This window comes from Euprymna scolopes, chromosome 16 (assembly GCF_053919585.1).
Source record: "Euprymna scolopes isolate OS-2025 chromosome 16, ASM5391958v1, whole genome shotgun sequence".
Taxonomy (NCBI): domain Eukaryota; kingdom Metazoa; phylum Mollusca; class Cephalopoda; order Sepiida; family Sepiolidae; genus Euprymna; species Euprymna scolopes.
Window position 1 is genome coordinate 136,722,689 of NC_136497.1, and position 18,731 is coordinate 136,741,419.

An 18,731-nucleotide genomic window follows, 5' to 3' on the forward strand; every position below is an offset into this window, starting at 1 on the left:
ATCGGATGTCAGAATTGAAAACTGAAACTTTCAGAACTTCAGTTTGAGATTCTAACAACCGACCATTTTGAAGTTTCTTATAAAGCTTAAAAAAAGTTACCATAAGAAAATAATCATAGTTTTGGCATAACGTCATAGATTTATGATTTGCCTCATGTTTCAAAACATGAATTCAAACATAAGCGATAAAAAACAAAAATAATTTATGGTTATGGTCCAGAATTCCACCTATATTAAAAAAAAATAAATTTTAAAAAAATCTGTATGATGTGTGTATACATAATGGATCGAAAATATATTCCAAAAATTACGTAAACTGATCAAATAGTTTTATTTTTGAACTAGGAAAACCAAATTTTATGGGTAAGCAAAAAAAGTACTGTCTCATGTCGCCATCTTGGAGAAACAAGGGCAGATAACTCTACAATTATTCAAAGTTACGATTTCGCATTAATCACTTAAAATCGATTTTGTTTATAGAAATAAAACTTGATCAATTTACAAATTTACAAAAAAGAATAAAATGAAAAAAAATTTTTAAATAAGGGGTAGATTATTCTTGTTCAATTAGCCAGGAATGAATAGAACTGATACTTATTATGCTATTCTTTGTTCCTATTTACTTGCCTCCCTACGAGGGAAGAGTTTGACACAAGGTCGGTTTTTTAATGTAGGGAAAATCCAACTTCCCAACAACAGGCACTCTGGATAGGAACAAAAATAAAAATTGCCTCAATCTAGAAGGATTTCTTCTCCACTGATTAACACATTAGTTAACAATTAGTTTTATGCGATATTGTTCTGGAGATTGAAGGTTCGATCTTTACTACAGGCGATGATTACTAAGAATAATAGAATAATTAACACTTTAACTTGCCCAAGGCTGATAGAACAAGAACAATCTACCTCTGTAGAATAAATAAAGGATTCAGTTTAAAATTCTGTATAGGTTTCTCCAAGTTCGAAAGGCTACATCTGAAGAAGATCAGAGAATAGTAACGCCGGGACGATACCTCCTCTCTCCACCACACCGATTTCATTGCTTTTTTTTTTTTTTTTTTTTCTTTTCAAATTTCTAAATATTTAGCTATAGAGTTACTTTTTTTATTTTCAGATTACCATAAAACTAGGTATGCATATATTTCCGCAGAAGTAAAAGTACCAGGAGGGAGTGGGGCGGTTTAAATTACCCAAATCAATTTTTATAACTATTTGTCCCTCTGATCTTTTTCTCATAACTGATTGAAAATTATGATTTCATAAATGCATTGTAAGATTTTCATTTATATTTTTCCTTTGTGCCATTTTTTCTATATATCCACTTGTGCCATTTCTTCCAATGTTAATGTTACCTAAATTTGTTAGTTTTATTAAAAAAAAAACAAAGCAAAAAAGAAACAAAAAAAAAATTGCCAATTTATCATTCTTACTAGCAATGGAAAAAATTTTTTAAACAACACAAAAAAATAAAGCAGGGCTTTACGTTGTGGGTGAAACAGTTGCATTTGTGAGTGATTTTTCCAAGTTGCTACTAGAAATAATAAAACACTTATCTTTTGGTGATTGTGTCTTTTTTTTTTTTTTCACAGACAATCTTCCAAAACTGAATGAAAAATGGCTTTTCAACCTTTATTTTTTTTAATAAAAACAAAGTCAAATTATTTAAGCAACAATTTAATAGAACAACATACTCTTTCTTTTTTTAATGAAAGCCATTTAAAAACATCTAAAGAAATTTGAATGTTTATACGTTCAAGTTTCAACATAAATTAGGTGTATATTTAGAATTACACTTGTTAAAAAACAGAAAAATTTTATGATGTATGTACGTCACCGAACAAAGATGTCATATTCCAAAAAGCACATAAAATTGGCTGGTAACTTTCCTATTTTGCTAATAAACGAAAAATAAAGATAAAATTGTCCGTAAAGCTCTGTAAGAAAATAAAAAAAAAAAGAATTGATTTTTGAAATTGGGGAATAAGATCATATTTTTCCCTGATTCAGATTAATCATCCTAACACTAGAAAATAGTAATCAAAAAAAAAAATTTTTGTTTTTATTTTTCATTCGATTTTTTTTCTGACAAATTTTCAAAAACAATAGAAAGGGTTTTACCTCTGAACAAGCCATTCTATGGCTTTCTGTGCTGGTTTGAGAAGGAAATACGGCGAGACGTGCAACAAGAAGCGTTTGATGACCGTGTTCACTTTCTCATTCACTTCTTGCGTCTGCACAGATCGGTTCATTTGAATAGACGTCTCGGCAAAAATGTCCAATTCAAACTGTTCAAAATCTTTGTCAAAATTTTCCAATTCATTCAAACCATTTATACCTGGAAATAAAACGGAAACATTTTTAATCAAACATCATTGAAGGAAACTATCTTTACACAAGATCGAATAAAACCAAGCTTGTGTACTTCCTTAAAAAAAAAAAAAAAAAAAAAAAAAAAAAATCCTATAAATATTAAATACAAGCATTAAAGATCATCGTCAGAAAGTCATGCAAGAAAATTTCCAGTCACTTCTACACTATTGGGACGAGATTTTGTAGTCTGTAAATGGAGTTTTCAGATAAAAATGGTTTCAACTGATTTTTTGGTCAATTTTAATAAGTTATAATGGTAGCTGCCAAATTATGCAGTCAAAAATATATAATATTACTGAATTATTAAAAAAAACACAACTTTAATCGTAGTAGCAGGTGAAAAATTGCCACCATCTTGTTTAAATCGAAACAGAAAATTACCTCCCTTTTAAAATATCCTGTGTTTTACGATCGTTTTTTTTTTTTTTTTCAAATTCTATTTTTTATTTTCTTTAATAAATAATTTTCTACCTTATCGCTTTTCGTAATTTTCGGATATAATCATCTTAAAAATACGAGGAATACATAGATAGCATTGTTTTCATGTGGAATTCAGTTTTACGATTTCCGAAATTACGTCCTAATAGTGTAAAAGCATATAGGCATTAAAAATGGTTTTGTTGCTTTTGTTAAATATTAACAAATGACGTATCATCAGAGTTAAAATAAATTTAGTATTACAAATGTAAACTTGAGAAAAACGTTATGTGAATAAGCGAAATCACATGACATCAGGTCAAATTCGCTCGCCATCTGGTTTTGATCTTGCTTATTCACATGTTGATACATCTCGAGCATACTTTTCTCAAGTTTATATGCATAATACTAAATGGATTTTAAATTAAAATGATTTCTCGTCTAATAATATACAACAAAAACCAACAACATAAAAATATTTTATATTATACTAGCCTGGGTGCCCGGTGTTGCCCAGGTGTTTGGAGGTGTGTTTTGAGCAAAAAAAAAAGTGGTAGTGGTAGTAGGCAGGCAGGCTCGAAACCGCGAAGGAGGAAAAGAATGTGAAAGAAAAAAAAAGTGATGTGTGTTTAAATTAAGGCTAGTCAATCGAAAAGTGGCAATGACTTTTAAAAAATATCAGCGAAAAAAGTGACCCCCTCCCTCTAGTAAAGTGCCCAGTTGAGGGTGAAGGAATTAATGTTTTTCACCAATTTTTCGATATTTGTTGTCCGAAGGGTCAAGCTTCAAAACGATACCGATCTCATGAAAATCTGTCACATCTGCCGAAAGTTTCAGGCAGACATACATGCATAAATTTAAACAGACAGGTGAGATTTATATTATAGATTTACTTTTTTGTTTCCTTCAGTTTTCTTAACTTAGTTTTTGTGCTGGGAATGGAGCATTCTGCCGGATGCCATTCGCTTGCTATTTCAGAGACTATAGTCAAGAGATCTTTACAGGATTCTAACTGTCCCTTCAAGCGCAATTTTTTTGATTTTTCTTGCACTTGGTTCACTGGATAATTTTTTAAACTTTGTTTTCATGAGCTTTATAGCTGCTATAATTAATTGGAATGAAAGGGATCTTCCTAACCTTCCAGTTTATTTTACATGTCATACATCATATCTTGGTATTTATGAAGGTCATTCTAACAGTAAGACCACCTATTTTTTAACCAAAAAACTAAAACGTTAAAGAGCTACAAAGACGGGAATGGTACCATTAAAACGAGCAACCTTTTGTGCTCGATAATTTTTCTACATAGTCACCACTCTTCTCAAAGCAATTTTACCAAATCCTTTTCAGGCCTGGCTTTGTCACTTACATCTCTGTATACAGAATCCCGAGACACAGTGGCCCTAGGATGCGTTTTTTTCTCAGATTACAATGTGGAATACAACAATGTGGAATGAACAAGTGGTTATGCAGAATACCAGACATGCAACACAAGCAGACCATCAGTTGTGCTGCCATCTACTAGGATTGTGGCGTCAGGATAGCCCACCGGGGATGAGTCCAGGGTCCCTTTCCATGTGCGACATGGCACTACAAACAACCCGATATTATACAACTGTTGATGGAGCAGCCACTCTAAGCGCTACCGAAGAGTTAGGGATCCTGTACTACCAGTCAAGAACAGCAGCCAGGAACTGTCTATCCGGTACCCTCAACCCATCAGACGATGGTCAACCCAATCTACTTGTACTGGCATTATGGCATTCAAGCACTCCCAATGAGATGTGTCAGGAGTGGGGAAAACAGCGTTCATTGCCCTAGTAAGGAAACAAGATCGACCACTAAAGGTCTGTCAACTCCCTGTGATTCGACCTCTACGCCTAGCTAAAAGGCAAAGAAGGAGTATGGAAGCCGGGCGATAGACAGTGCCTATCTACTCCTTAAGCAGTTTAGGTTTGCAGACCGGTAATTTGTTTGAGTCACCAGCTCTAGGAAGGTTGTCATCCAAGACTGGAGAGGCCTTCCTCCCCTTAGGTTTAGCTTCAGAGTTTTCCTTCTCCTAGACGGATGACCTGAGAAGATCTACGGGTCTATCAGCATATTTAGAATTATACTTATTTAAAAAGAAAAAAATGCAGAAAAATCTTTATAATATAATATTTATGCATATTTTACGACCGGGCAACCTGATAGTCACAAGTATAGGAGAGAAACATTTTCTCTACTTCTATATACAGGGTGTCCAAAAAGTCACTGAATGGTTGAAAACTTGTCATTTTACCATTAATTATTATTTTTTGCTCTTTTTCAAATATTTTACAGATAATATTTTAGAATTTAATTAATTAATTAGCATTGAACAACGTACACAAGTTGTGAAATTGTTTGACCAAAATCAGGGGTCAAGTTCAGTGACTTTTTGGACACCCTGTATAGAAAATAGCAGCATGTGTGTGTATGTGCGTGTACCACTCTCTTACAGCTCACACCACTGGACTGATCATGACCAAACTTGGCATGATGACGGTCCCCTACCTAGGGATGGTGCACACCATTTTTCAATGTCAAGGTTATAGCCTATGTATATATACTCTCCTACAGCCCACACCACTGGACTGATCATGACAAAACCTGACATGATGATGATCTCCTACCCAGGGATAGTACACACCATTTTTCAAGGTCATATTTTGTGCTAGTTATATGTAAGATGCAGTCAATAATCACTTAAAGAGAAGCCAGAATCAAATATGTCAAAAATAGAAGAGTCAAAGCTTCTATGATTCAATTGCAGTGTTTTGAACAGTCATACCCAGAGATACATAACTTTTTTCTTTCTTTTTTTTTTTTTTTTTTTTTTTTTTACACAGTGATCACCACTTATCAAGGCCCGGAAGCCACTCAGGGATACGGATTATTGCAAGTACATTACGTTAGTTTGGAGATTTGATGAAGTGTTTACTTAAGGGGGCGGTTCATTAGGAATTTGTTAACATTGGACTTGAAGACATCCAAGTTGTAGTCCGGTGGGAAGCAGGCAGACGGAACAGAGTTCCACAGGCATGCAGTTCTAAGAAAGAAGCTTTGTTCATGGAATCCACGTTTTGATTTAGGCACAGATATAGAGTGGGGGAAATTTTTCACAGTGGATTCAGCTAGACGGGTGTTTTTCATGAAAGATTGGCGAGGAGGGACCAGAGATTGGAGTTCAGACGAGCACCTGCCATTAATTATTTTATTAAGCCATGATCATAAACCCGTTAGCAATAAACAGAGGCTACTAAGCTAATTAGGAAATGAATAAAACTTAGGAACATCATGATCGTCAATACAAAACCTCTGAAAATGTGACAGTGACACATGTTCATTCACACAATTCTGAGGCAGCACGTTCAGGAATGCAGAACACAAATGCAAAAGGAGATTGCCGATACATCTCTGAGAAAAAAACCCGTGTGATTATGCAATGGGTCTAATGTGAATGTATGTCGTTGTAGGTTTGGTCTATTCAGCCGCAGCACAGGACAGTATTTAAGCATTGTGCTGGTGCACCAACCATGAAATAATCTGCAGGTAACAAAAACAACATTTACATTCTGGTGAGTAGACAGCAGATCTAATCCAAGCAGATCATATACTCCTGTACCCAATAATGTTTGTAGAAGAAGGTTAATAACATTAATTAATCAAGAAGTTAAGTGATTAAAACTTTTCCATATGCAAACAACACAAAAAAATGAACGTAGTGGTTTCTGAAATTGTAAACTTCCTTCATTATTCATGCAAAAGATTTTTTTTTTATTATCTAGCAGAGCTGACATTGAGGTTTGAAATAAACTTACCAATTTCATAAAATGTTTTCTTTTCAATATTGGCAGCTTCGCCTTTATCAAAGAGTAAAGTCACTTTCTTCTTTTGATCATATGATTGGATGACCTTTGTCTGAGGTAGACGAAGTCTTTCAAGTTGCCGCTGTAACGATGTCATTCTGATCTAGAAAAAAAAAAAAAAAAAACAAAAAAAAAAACATGTTTTAGTCTCATCATCTTCTATTAAACTCTTCGACCTAACATTCACGGGCAATATGAACTGGGACAAATACATTAAGGACATTGTGAAGGCTGCTGCAAAGATGGGTTCCCTCTATCAAGCTAGAAAACTACTCACACCTGGGAGTATCCTATACCTCTACAAGGCCACCATTCACCCATGTACAGAGTATTGTTGCCACATCTGGGCTGGTACATCTACCACTAGCCCCTCCTCCCTCCCTCTTGGACAGAGGTAAAAAAAAAAATAGGCCCCACTTTATCAACTAAACTCCAACCCCTGTCCCATCACCGCATTTAATATTTTAATTGAATGTGTTCTGTTGCACTTGTACTCTTTCAACGTACATATCCCCGACAAACCCACTTCGCAACAAAACCTCACCCGACTGTTAAGGTTCCTAAATGCCAGAAAGTTTTCTATTCTAATAGTTTCTTCCTTCAGACAGCTGGACTTTGGAATTCCCTTCCTGCTACTTGCTTCTCTGGCTGTACTGATATGCAGAAGTTTAAATGTAACGTAAACCAACATCTTGCTAATCTTTCCTAAGCATGGTCCCAATTAGTAGCCCCTTACGTCCACGCGGCAATATGCTTTGTTAGGATGAACGCGAAAAAAAAAAAAAAAAAAAAAATAGAAATCTCAGCTGTGTGTGTTTGAGTGTCCGCTAAAAACTTTTGTCGTCCGCATCGAAACACCACAAACATGGCCCCGTTAGAAAAGCAATCTCTCGGATACATAATATCCAAAATTTAGGGGGGGAAAAACAAAAAAAAAAACATTGCTAATTATTTCATGTAGAAATGTTATTTTGTTTAAGGGGGGGTGGGGTTAGGTAAAAACCTTGCTTTCAACGCAGTTTGTAAATCGCACACGCACGGACGAACGGTCGATTCGTTGTTTTGTTTCAAAAAGCTAAGCTAGCAACGTCACCACGTGTCGTCGTGGTTCATTCAATAATGCGTTTGCTTATGAACTTCACTCTTGCAAGTTTGCGTCCACCACACAGCATTTTTTTCTTTATTTTTGCTTACAAAATTCTGCTCTCAACTTCGCTTCCGGCTAAGGATACCCAAGTCTCATTTTTTTTATTTAACCGTATTTTACGACCAGGTAATACTGGATGAACCCCCCACCCCCCAGGATTCTATAATATAAAAGCGAAAGTGTGTGTGTGTGTGTGTGTGTGTGTGTGCATTTTTTTTTGTATGTCCAGCAACGGCTTTTGGAGGGGTGGCGCTCAGAGGTGGGTGGGAAGGGGTACTCATGCTTAGAACTTTTTATATACTCCCTAGATTATAATATGTCCGATTTACGAAACGAGGTCGACTGTATCCTTTATTTCAGTGACTTTTATGCTACAAAATTCGTGCTGTGATTTCATTTTCTCTACTACTATGGCGTGAATGTTTGACTAGAAAAACACAGATTGACGGTCGTTTAACCATTTCGGGTCGAGCCTACTCCCCTACCAAAACTATTTTTTTCTTTCACACAGACAAACACCCGAGCAATGCCAGGCACCTCCGTTAGTCTCTTATATAGAGGGTAAACATCTGCCTGTATGTATGTGTGTTTGCATGTCCAGCTAAAAGTAAAATAATAAAAAATCGAACCACTATGAATATGGTATCGATTGAAAGAACAGGAATCCAGATGCATAATGGTCATACTGTCCTAAGTCATCGTGGTCAAGCGGGCAAAAGCATTTGCCAGTAACTTTTTTTCCTTTTTCCCCCATCACCACTTATCACGGCCAAGAGGCTACTCGAGGATAAGGGTTAAAGCGTGTACAGTAGACAATTGGACAATAAAATAATCGTTAGTAATGGAAATTTGGTAAATTTGTTAACTCATATGAAACGGCTCATCAAAACTTGTTTATGTTAGACTTGAAGACAACCATATTGTAGCAGGAAAATGGAAGACAATAGGCGTGCAGTTCTAAGAAAGAAGCTTTGTTCATGGAATCTACGTTTAGTTTTAGGCACAGATAAAGAGTGGGGGAAATTATTGATAGTGTTTTCTGCTAGACGGGTGTTTCTTGTGAAAGTTTGGCGAGGGGGGGGAACCATAGATTGAAGCTCAGGCGAGCACTTTCCATGAAAATAACGATAAAGCAGACAAACTCACAACATCTCTTCTGTGAGAATAAAGTTGCAGGGAAGAGGAAGGGACATCCCCTACGAGGATACAAAGTCTATTTTGAACTCTATCAAGGCAGGATAAGTCCTTTTTAGCAGCTCCTGTCCATATGTAGAAACAGTACTCCATCTTTGAACGTACCTGGCTCTTATATAGATAGAGAATTGCATCAGCAGTGAGATATCTACTGGATCGATAGAAGGATCCCACCATTTTTCCAGTGGCCTTGGCAACAGATTTAATGTATGTGTTCCATTTCAGATCAGGAGTAAATGTCAACCCCAGAAGCTTGTCAAAACATGAGCCCTCCCCAAGACGAGAGCCATTTATTTCAATTGATGCCAGATGGGGATCAGAGCGTTGATGATGTAAAGATAAAAGCTTGGTTTTAGATGCATGAAAAGTAACAAGCCACCTCTTTCCCCATTGTACCACTTGCTCAAGATCAGAGGAGAGAGAATCGGAGAGAACTTGGTCATTTACGGTCTTAGATGTGCTACTATAGATAGTAGTCTCATCAGCATAAATGTCTACAAATGATGTAAGGATGTGATTTGGAAGACTGAGGGACTCCAGCATTAACACTGTGGGCTTCTGATTTCTGTTCATTAACCACTATCTTATGAATCTATCAGTGAGAATAATTTAATAATTGAGAAAACATTTCCAGCTATACCGTAGATGGAGATTTTGTGAAGTAAACCTTTATGCCAAAGGCCTTTGATATGTCAAGAGCAATTGCCCTAGAAAGGTAGCTTCCATCGAGATTTGCTAATCCCATGAGATATAACTGTAAGCACATCTGCTGTAGATCTAGCAGAACGGAAACCATATTGCGTGTCACTAAGAAGGTTATTTTTGCTGAGATGGTTGATTACTTCTCTATTTAACACAGATTCCAGCAACTTACTCATGACGCACAGGAGATTTATTGGCCTGTACTGAGAGGGAGATGAGCGATCACCTGAATTCTTAAATACAGGGCATATTGATGAGATTTTCCAAAGTGATGGGAAGCAATTCTCCTTAAGACATCGTTTAAACAGTTTTGTAAGTATGGGCGCTAGTTCTGGTTAAAGCTTTTTTAGTGCTGTAATTGGAATACCGTCAGGGCCAGTTGCTTTACTGGAATCAAGGTTTTTGATTAGCTTGGTAATATCACGTACAGAAATTTGTATATCACATAGCATGTTTTCTGATACAGGAGGAAATATTGGGGATTGGCGGCTTTGATCGCAAAGGGTAGAATTAGCTGCAAAGTTCTTGACAAAGAGTTTGGCTTTGTCTGATGCTGACGAGATTACTTCAGGTCCATTGATGATGGTTGGGATAGAGCACACGCTTCTGTTCAGGATCCTGTTTGGTATTTGCCAAAACTGGTGGGAACGAAGCCGCTGCTCAGCTACTTTGGACTTAACGGACTGAGCATACAGCTCTTTTGCGTTCTTTATTACCTTTTTACAGTAGTTGCTGGCAGTCCTGAAAGCGGCTTTAATCTCAGTACATCTGTTATGTTGGAAGCAATGAAAAAGGTGATTTCTGTGCGCAATGGCAGCAGCACGTTCTGGAGAGAACCACGGCTGGTTATTAGGTTTTTGCTGGAACTTTTTCAAGAGTATGAAACAGTCTATATTTTCAATTAACCATTCCGTCAGGTCAGATACTATAGAGGACACATCCTTTTTAAACATGGAACACAGAGGTAGATCTGATATAAATGTACGGATACTATCCCAGTCAGCCATAGAGTATCGACATACTGTACAACGAAGAGGTACATCTGAGAACTTATTACATTTCATTTTTATCTTAACTGATACAACAAAGTGGTCGAAGAAGATCCAAGTGGAGACAAAACAGAAGCTGAACACAGTTGTGAGCACCAGTATTTTTTTTATAATTTTGATGAGGGATGTGATCATCTACAACAGAGCTGACATTAGTTGTGTATTAAACTAAAAGCTAAAACAAACACACACACACAAAAGACTTATCCAGATAGAAGAGTTACTTATCTTGCTTTTGGTAACAAATTATTTGGGCGAACCTGAACAAGATTCACCCACCCTAAGAACAGCTTTTGGAATAAACACCTCCAACCTCGAAAGCCGTCCTTAACATGGGACGGTTGGGAGTGTTTATTTCCGAAAACTGTTCTTAACATGGGAAATAGTACTCTCGTAAAAAAAAAAAAATAAATAAAATAAATATATTATATATATATATATATATATATATATATATATATATACAAAAAAATATATAAAGCACGGTACATACACTGCAGAAATAATACCGTCATTATTTTTTTTGGGGGGTGGGGGGGCTTTTTTGTTTGTTTGGTTTTTGTTAAAATTACTAAAATCTTTACATATTGGTACTTCTACAGTTTATCACCGGAAATGGTGACGCCTTTTTTTTTGGGGGGGGGGGGCACCTGTCGTTGGAATCAAAGGAAGAAATCAGTATTTTAAACTATGGCCGAAGTAGGAAATAAATTAAATTAAACTAGATACTAATTACTTCCGGAAAGAACTATGAAAAAAAAGTAAATAAAGTGAAAGAGAACAAATATCCGTTTCGATTTAATTAATGAAAAAAAAAACAGGAAAGTTTTTCATGAAGCGTATATTTTATTATTAAAAACAGAAAATTAAAATTTCATATTAATAATTATTTAAACTGGGCGAGCGCCATTTGAAAACCAAACATTTATTGTATAAAAATATATTAAAATATTATTGTAAAGACATTTATTGAAACGTCTGTGTAAGAAAATATAATTTTAATAAAACAATTTTGGGTACTCATGCAGAGAGTGATCCGTGTTGAAATAATTTTTTTTTTTTATTACATTTTCACCCCAAACAAGGCACATTGCCACTTTGGTGTAGGGGGCTACTATCAGGGGCAGTAACTACTGGGGCACTATGTTGGGATATCGGCAGCAAGATGTCGGTTCACGTTACACTTGAACTTCTGCATGTCAGTACAGTTAGGGAAGCAGGAACCTGGAATTGAATTTCAGAGTTGAGCTGTTCTGGGAAAGAAACTACTGGAGTAGAAAGATCTTTTACATCTAGTGATCTCTACTGTGTGGGGGTGGGATTTAGCTGCCTGTCGGGTTTGTCGAGGGTGTCTACGTCGTGGGGGCACAAGTGTCTGCAGTTCGTCAGAGCATTCACCATTAAAATACTTGTAGAACAGGCAGAGGGATACAACGTTTCGTCAATGGGACAGAGGCTGAAGCTTAGGTGCCAGTTAAGCGCCTATCAGATTGGCGACTCTTTTTTGAACCTTGTCTAGGAGCGAGAGACTAGTAGCAGATGCACCAGCCCAAATGTGACAACAATACTCCAAACATGGGCGAATGGTGGCCTTATAGAGGTACAGGATACTTTCAGGTGTCAGTAGTTTTCTAGCACGGTAGAGAGAGCCTACCTTTTTCGCAGCGGCCCTGGCAATGTTTTCAATATAATTGTTCCAACTCATGTTTCCTGTGAACGTTAGGCCAAGCAGTTTGAAAGATGTACTCTCAAATAATAACGTTATTATTTAAAAAGCCATTCTTAACATGGGGAGGGGAGGGTGTTTTGTACCTATTCTGTACTTTAACCTTACAACTGAATAAAAAACAAAACACTTTGGTGCTAGTGCAGTGCAGAGTGATCCGCGCTATTTTTTAAATCGTATTTCCAAGTTTAATTAAAGTTTTATGACATGTTTTTTTATTTAATTGTAAGGTTGAAGTATAGAATAGGTACAAAACACCTTCCCCTCCCCATGTTAAGAATGGCTTTTTAAATAATAACGTTATTATTTGAGAGTACATCTTTCAAACTGCTTGGCCTAACGTTCACAGGAAACATGAGTTGGAACAATTATATTGAAAACATTGCCAGGGCCGGATCACTCTCTGCACTAGTACCAAAACGTGGAAATACGATCTAAAAAATAAAATAAAATAGCGCAGCAGCGGGACCACTCTCTGCATTAGCACCTAATTTTATATATATTTTTTTTTAATTATTTTTATTTTGTTTCCTACTTCGGTCATAGTTTAAAATACTGATTTCTCCCTTTGATTTTAATGACAGGTGCCCGAATAAAATGGCGTCTCCATTTTCGGCGATAAACTGTAGAAGTACGCTTATATATATATATATATATATATATATATATATATATATATATATATATATATATATATATATATATATATATATATTACTTTATTCCGACATCTGATATGGAAGTGTTTAAAACTACAAATCGAAAAAATAATCTGAAAGGCGAGTTTTGGGACGCCCGTCGCCCGGCTAATACAAAAACTTATAGAACGAACAGTAACACACGTGGAAGAGAGAGAATAAGAAAATTTGTTCAAAATACACGAAAGAAATGATAAAACAATGACTCCAAGAATCATATAATAATTGTAAGTTGATTTTCCAAAAGATCTCAGCTGCAATAAAATAAATAAATATAAAACCATACTTACATTTTGACTTAAACAATATAACAAACAAAATAACTCCTCACGTGGAGTAAACACTTCTATACAGCTAATCTCAGATTATTATCCCACTGTTTCGTAGCCAATTTCATAATTATTATTATTTATTTATTTTTTTTTTTTTTATAAATAATTTTCAGATATTATCCGAGATAAAATAGACTACAAACTAAGTTTAATATTATTTTGTTAAACTAATTAGAATCATTCAATAACATCGTCTTCTGAAATATAGTTTTTAATGTAGATACGAAAGTATCTGCTGTAAAAGCAATATTGATTTTACAATCTTTATTAAAAGCGGAGAAAAGCTAAACATTCCAATGTTATGTAATTTAGTGCTTATCTCATTTCCACTTAAAGCAGCAATTATAAGTAAAGAAAATACAAAAAAATGGTATATTATGTACGTATTCATTACAGAATGAAGATGTCACATCCCAAAAATTACGTAAATCGATCAAGTAGTTTTTTTGGTGTCATTTTACTTTAAGACCCGCCGTTTGGCGTTTCACGTTCGTATATAACAAAATATTCTTTTTGTAGATTTCGGTGTGCTAAAAACGAATCTTCAAACCGTTTCCGTCGCAAAAAAAAAAAAAAAAAAAAAAAAGATAGTTTTCATGATATGAAGAAATTACTTTTTCGAAAAGTGAGTGATCACTTTTCCATGTAAATTTAACTTAAAATGAGCATCCACTTTCTGGCCACCCTAGAGAGGAGGCATTTTTTGTGTTTATCGGCTAAAAATTTTTTTGTTTGTTTGATTTCTTTAACATGGCATTAACCCCTGAACTCTGGGAGTTGTCATTTCACAGCCCAGCCTTCGTTTATGCTACGCATGAGCATAAACGAAGGCAGTTAAATGTGCACTCGCGTACCGTACGTAGTCGAAAAACAAGTAGTTTTCCAAATATTAAACCATGTAATTCTATGTTTTCACGTCGGCCATATGCGCGTACAAAATGGCCACCTCTGATAACATAGAATTACATGGTTTAATATTTGGACAACTACTTGTTTTTCGTCTAATTTTAATTTTTCGCCAATATTACTTGTGAAAAGGCAGTTTGGTACGCGAGTGCACATTTAACAGCCTTCGTTTATGCTCACGCATAGCGTAAACGAAGGCTGGGCTGTGAAATGGAAAATAGTCCCAGAGTTAAGGGGTTAATACCATACAAACGGTAAATTTGCGACAGAAACGGTTACCATATTCTTTTAAAGCACACCGAAAACTACAAAAAACCTATTTTTCTATACGAATGTGAGACGAGCCTTAAAGTAAAATAATACTGATTTTTCTTTATTTTTTAATTTCCTCGTGTCTTTATTGAAAGATAAAAACAGAAAAAGAAATCGAAAAAAAAAAACTTTTAGCCAGTAAACACTCCCCCTCTCTCTAAATGCCCCTCTCTCAGGTGGCCAGAAAGTGGGTACTCATTTTAAGTTAAATTTACATGGAAAAGTGATCACCCACTTTTCGAAAAAGTAATTTCTTAATATCATGTAAACTATTTTTTGCGGCAGAAACAGTTTGCAGATTCGTTTTTAGCACACCAAAAATCTACAAAAAAAATATTTTATATACAAACGTGAGACGGGCCTTAATATAAAATTTTACCGTTTTTTTCTTTTACTAAGAAAATCAAAATTTATGATTGTTAGTGATTTTATTAAAATCTGTATTTAACATAAGGCTGATTTTTCACATCGATACTTTGATTTTAGTTATCATTTCCTTATTTATTTTATCAGATTTCATTATGCTCAATTCCTACATCCTCTTACCGGCTGCAGATGTGGAGAGAGGTAGACCCTCAGTCTACAAATATAGCACTGCCAGAGCCCAGTGAAACCTTACCACCTGGCACACACCTGTCCCGTTCGGAGTGGGTCACTCTGAATAGGGCAAGGGCAAAAGTTGCAAAAACTGGCGACAACCTCCTCATGTGGGGTTACTCTACAACTGCTGAATGCCCCTGTGGTGCCCAAGTTCAGACCATCGAGCACATTTTAACATCTTGCCCACTGGGGCCCAACTGCACAGACGAAGACCTCAGTGTTGGTAATGAAACCGCACGCCGCTGGTTGAAGAGATGGAGCGACAAGATATGAATGAATTCGCTTAGTCAAAAAATTTAAGTTTCTTGAATAAAAAATTAAAAAAAAAAAAACTACCTGACTAAATTACGTAATTTTTGGAATATGACTTTTCTGTATTTTCTTTACTTTTAATTGCTGCCATAAGTGCCAATCTGAATAAGCACCGATTATTTTTATCACCATAGTTGTTCTTTCACCAATTTTCAGCTAAGTCATCATATGGCGTATTGGGTAAAGGCGTTGAGTCTCTACGGTTCTAGGTGAGCACTGTCTGGAGATAGCGGTTTCAATCTTACCCAAAGTAGGCCAGAGGATTAGTTGGCCAACACGTGGTGAGATAACAATTATGGGAGGCAATGATTTGAAATGAATGCAATACAGATCATCATGTCAATCTGATAAAAGTGCTGAGAACTCGAACCTGTACACCATGTAATTATGTGATAAAATTTGTGAAAATCTTAAATTATTTCCATATATTTTAAATATTTAGAAAATTATTTATAGAAATGTAAACTATGAAATTTTAAATTACTTTTTTGAAATAAAATATTTCGATATGAATATATTTTCAATATTTAGAAAATTATTTATAGAAATGTAAACTATGAAATTTTAAATTACTTTTTTGAAATAAAATATTTCCATATGAATATATTTTCAATATTTAGAAAATTGTTTATAGAAATGTAAACTATGAAATTTTAAATTACTTTTTTGAAATAAAATATTTCGATATGAATATATTTTCAATATTTAGAAAATTATTTATAGAAATGTAAACTATGAAATTTTAAATTACTTTTTTGAAATAAAATATTTTGATATGAATATATTTTAAATATTTAGAAAATTAGTAAAATGTTTTCTTGCAATTTAAAAGATATGAAGAGAGCTCCAACCTAGGGTTAGTAGTCTGTTATCAAACGGCCATTGTGTGCTTACGTACCATGTTTGTTGAACCTGTCCTGAACTAATGACTGTTACCTTGTCCATGTTTGAATATGTGCAAACACACGCACACACAACAAATATTTCTAACCACTAGACGATACAGGAGCATCGGTTTTACACACATATATTTATAGACTAGACGCGCATGAATGCGCATTATATATAGACCAGATAATACAACAGTATTTTCTCTATTATTTAATTGGAATTCATTATTGAGATGAGTATTATTTATTAATTTATTTATTGCGGACTTATTATCCAGGTAAGAATTGTCTGAAGATAGCGGTTTTAATCCTACCCAAAAGCCGGCCAGAGGCTTACTTGGCCAAAAATGCGGTGAGACGATAACAACTATGGATGGCAGTAATTGCTGTGGATGCGGTTAGGAGATTCAGAGTTCCTATCCCGTCACAGTTACCACCTGACGAAGACCAGAGGAATAGTTGGTCAAAACGTTTTGAAACAACTTCTAAGAACGATGAGGATAATAGTCCGCAATAAATAAATTAATATTTTCTCTGTCTGTCATCTTCACTTATAAGAAAAGGTATGCGTTCATTTTTATTTCTGTTGTGATGTATCCACCCTACGGATAATAATGAACTCCTCCACTTATCGGAAGAATATGTTTGTAGGTATTAGAAAGCAGGTTATGCACGAGTCTTGAACTCATGGCAGTCGGACTGACGTGCACGCACAGTCTTCATTTATTGTATTTGCTTTTCTATTTAATAAAATATTTTGGGTTAACGTAAAATGAGCACCCACTTTCTGGCCATCTCGGGATATTTTTTTTGTTTTTTGTTCTTTTTTGGTAAATTTTTACTTAATTTTCCGCCTTCACAATCGCCCTTAAAATGACGACTTTTAGAGGTTTTCGAGTATGCTGAAAACGAATATCTCATTTACATTTGCCGAAAATAAATAGGTCTCTGGATATTAAGCAATATGCGCACAGAAATGGCAACCACTGATAACATAAGGAATTACATTGCTTAATATCCGGAAAACTACTTGTTTGCGGCAAATTTAAAACAAACAAAAAAAATTATCACGAGGTGGCCAGAAAGTGGGTGCTCATTTTACATAAAGTTATATAGAAAAGTGATCCCCACTTTTTGAAAAAGTTATTTCTTCGTATCATGAAAACTATTTTTCTGCACCATTTTTAAATGTCTGTTAGCAAAACTGGTTATACTCAAGTCTTGAACTTGTGTCAGTCGGATAGACGTATATGCACACTTGTCATTTGTGAAAATGAGAATAAATGAGGAAAACCAAAAAGAAGTCCTGTTGTTAGTGATATATATACACTCATTATATACAACACGGCAAAATTGCGTTGACACACTGGTTCTCGTCAGATCACCAAAGTTAAGCAACATTGAGCCTGGTTAGTACCAGATCGGTGACCATTTGGGAATTGTAGGCGCTGTATGTGCTCTCCACTCATCTCGGCATTTGTTTCCAGTCGTCCTAAACATACACTCCATGTGCCACTAGCAATAATGTGGACTCAAGAAGGTGTGGTTGGAGTTTGCACACTTTTTGCTACAAAAAATTTCATGCGCAGACAGTGGCGTACCTATGTAAAATGGCGCCCATGGCAAAGTTTGAATGTGCGCCCCTTCTTAATAATTTATACCTTAGATATACCTAACTACTAATTTTAATTTTTGTCAAGCAATTTTTGCGCCCATGTCAGAGTGGCGCCCATGGCACGGGCCATGCCTGCCATACCCTAGATACACCACTGCGCGCAGACACCCCCATGGTGGGTATCCATAGCCTGTCAAAAACTGAAAGAGCTTATCTACAACACCCCACAACAGCTGGAACTACAAATGATTTGCACTCATAACAAAAGTAGTCTAAGAACGCAGTGCCTGGTCAGCCAGTGTCCAGTAAATGGTGAACTAGATGCATCCACAATCAATGGAATCGTAACCACGGGATCATGCACCAATAAGCCAGTGTTCAGTAAATGGTGAACGTTTTTTTTTTTTTTACATAGGCGTCACCACTTATCAAAGCCGAGATGCCACTCAAGGATAAGGGTTAAAGAGTGTACAGTAGTCAAAAGGGCAAAATAGTAATCGATAGTAATGGAAGTTCGGTAAATTTGTTAACTTAAGTGGAACGCTTCATCAGAAACTTGTTTACGTTGGAC

General features: G+C 35.5%; 1 protein-coding gene across 1 annotated transcript in view; it reads right to left on the reverse strand.

The window, feature by feature from the left end:
• LOC145296117 (HEAT repeat-containing protein 1-like) overlaps nt 1-13,569 on the reverse strand; it is a 139,487-nt gene extending 125,918 nt beyond the window's left edge. Inside the window, exons 1-3 of the mRNA XM_080142263.1 lie at nt 13,484-13,569; nt 6,630-6,780; nt 2,119-2,335 (exon numbers count right to left, since the gene is read on the reverse strand). Coding sequence (XP_079998389.1) covers nt 2,119-2,335; nt 6,630-6,774 — 362 coding nt within the window. The 5' untranslated portion in view covers nt 6,775-6,780; nt 13,484-13,569. The remainder of the gene's footprint in view (nt 1-2,118; nt 2,336-6,629; nt 6,781-13,483) is intronic.
• Between the last annotated feature and the right edge of the window lie 5,162 nt (nt 13,570-18,731).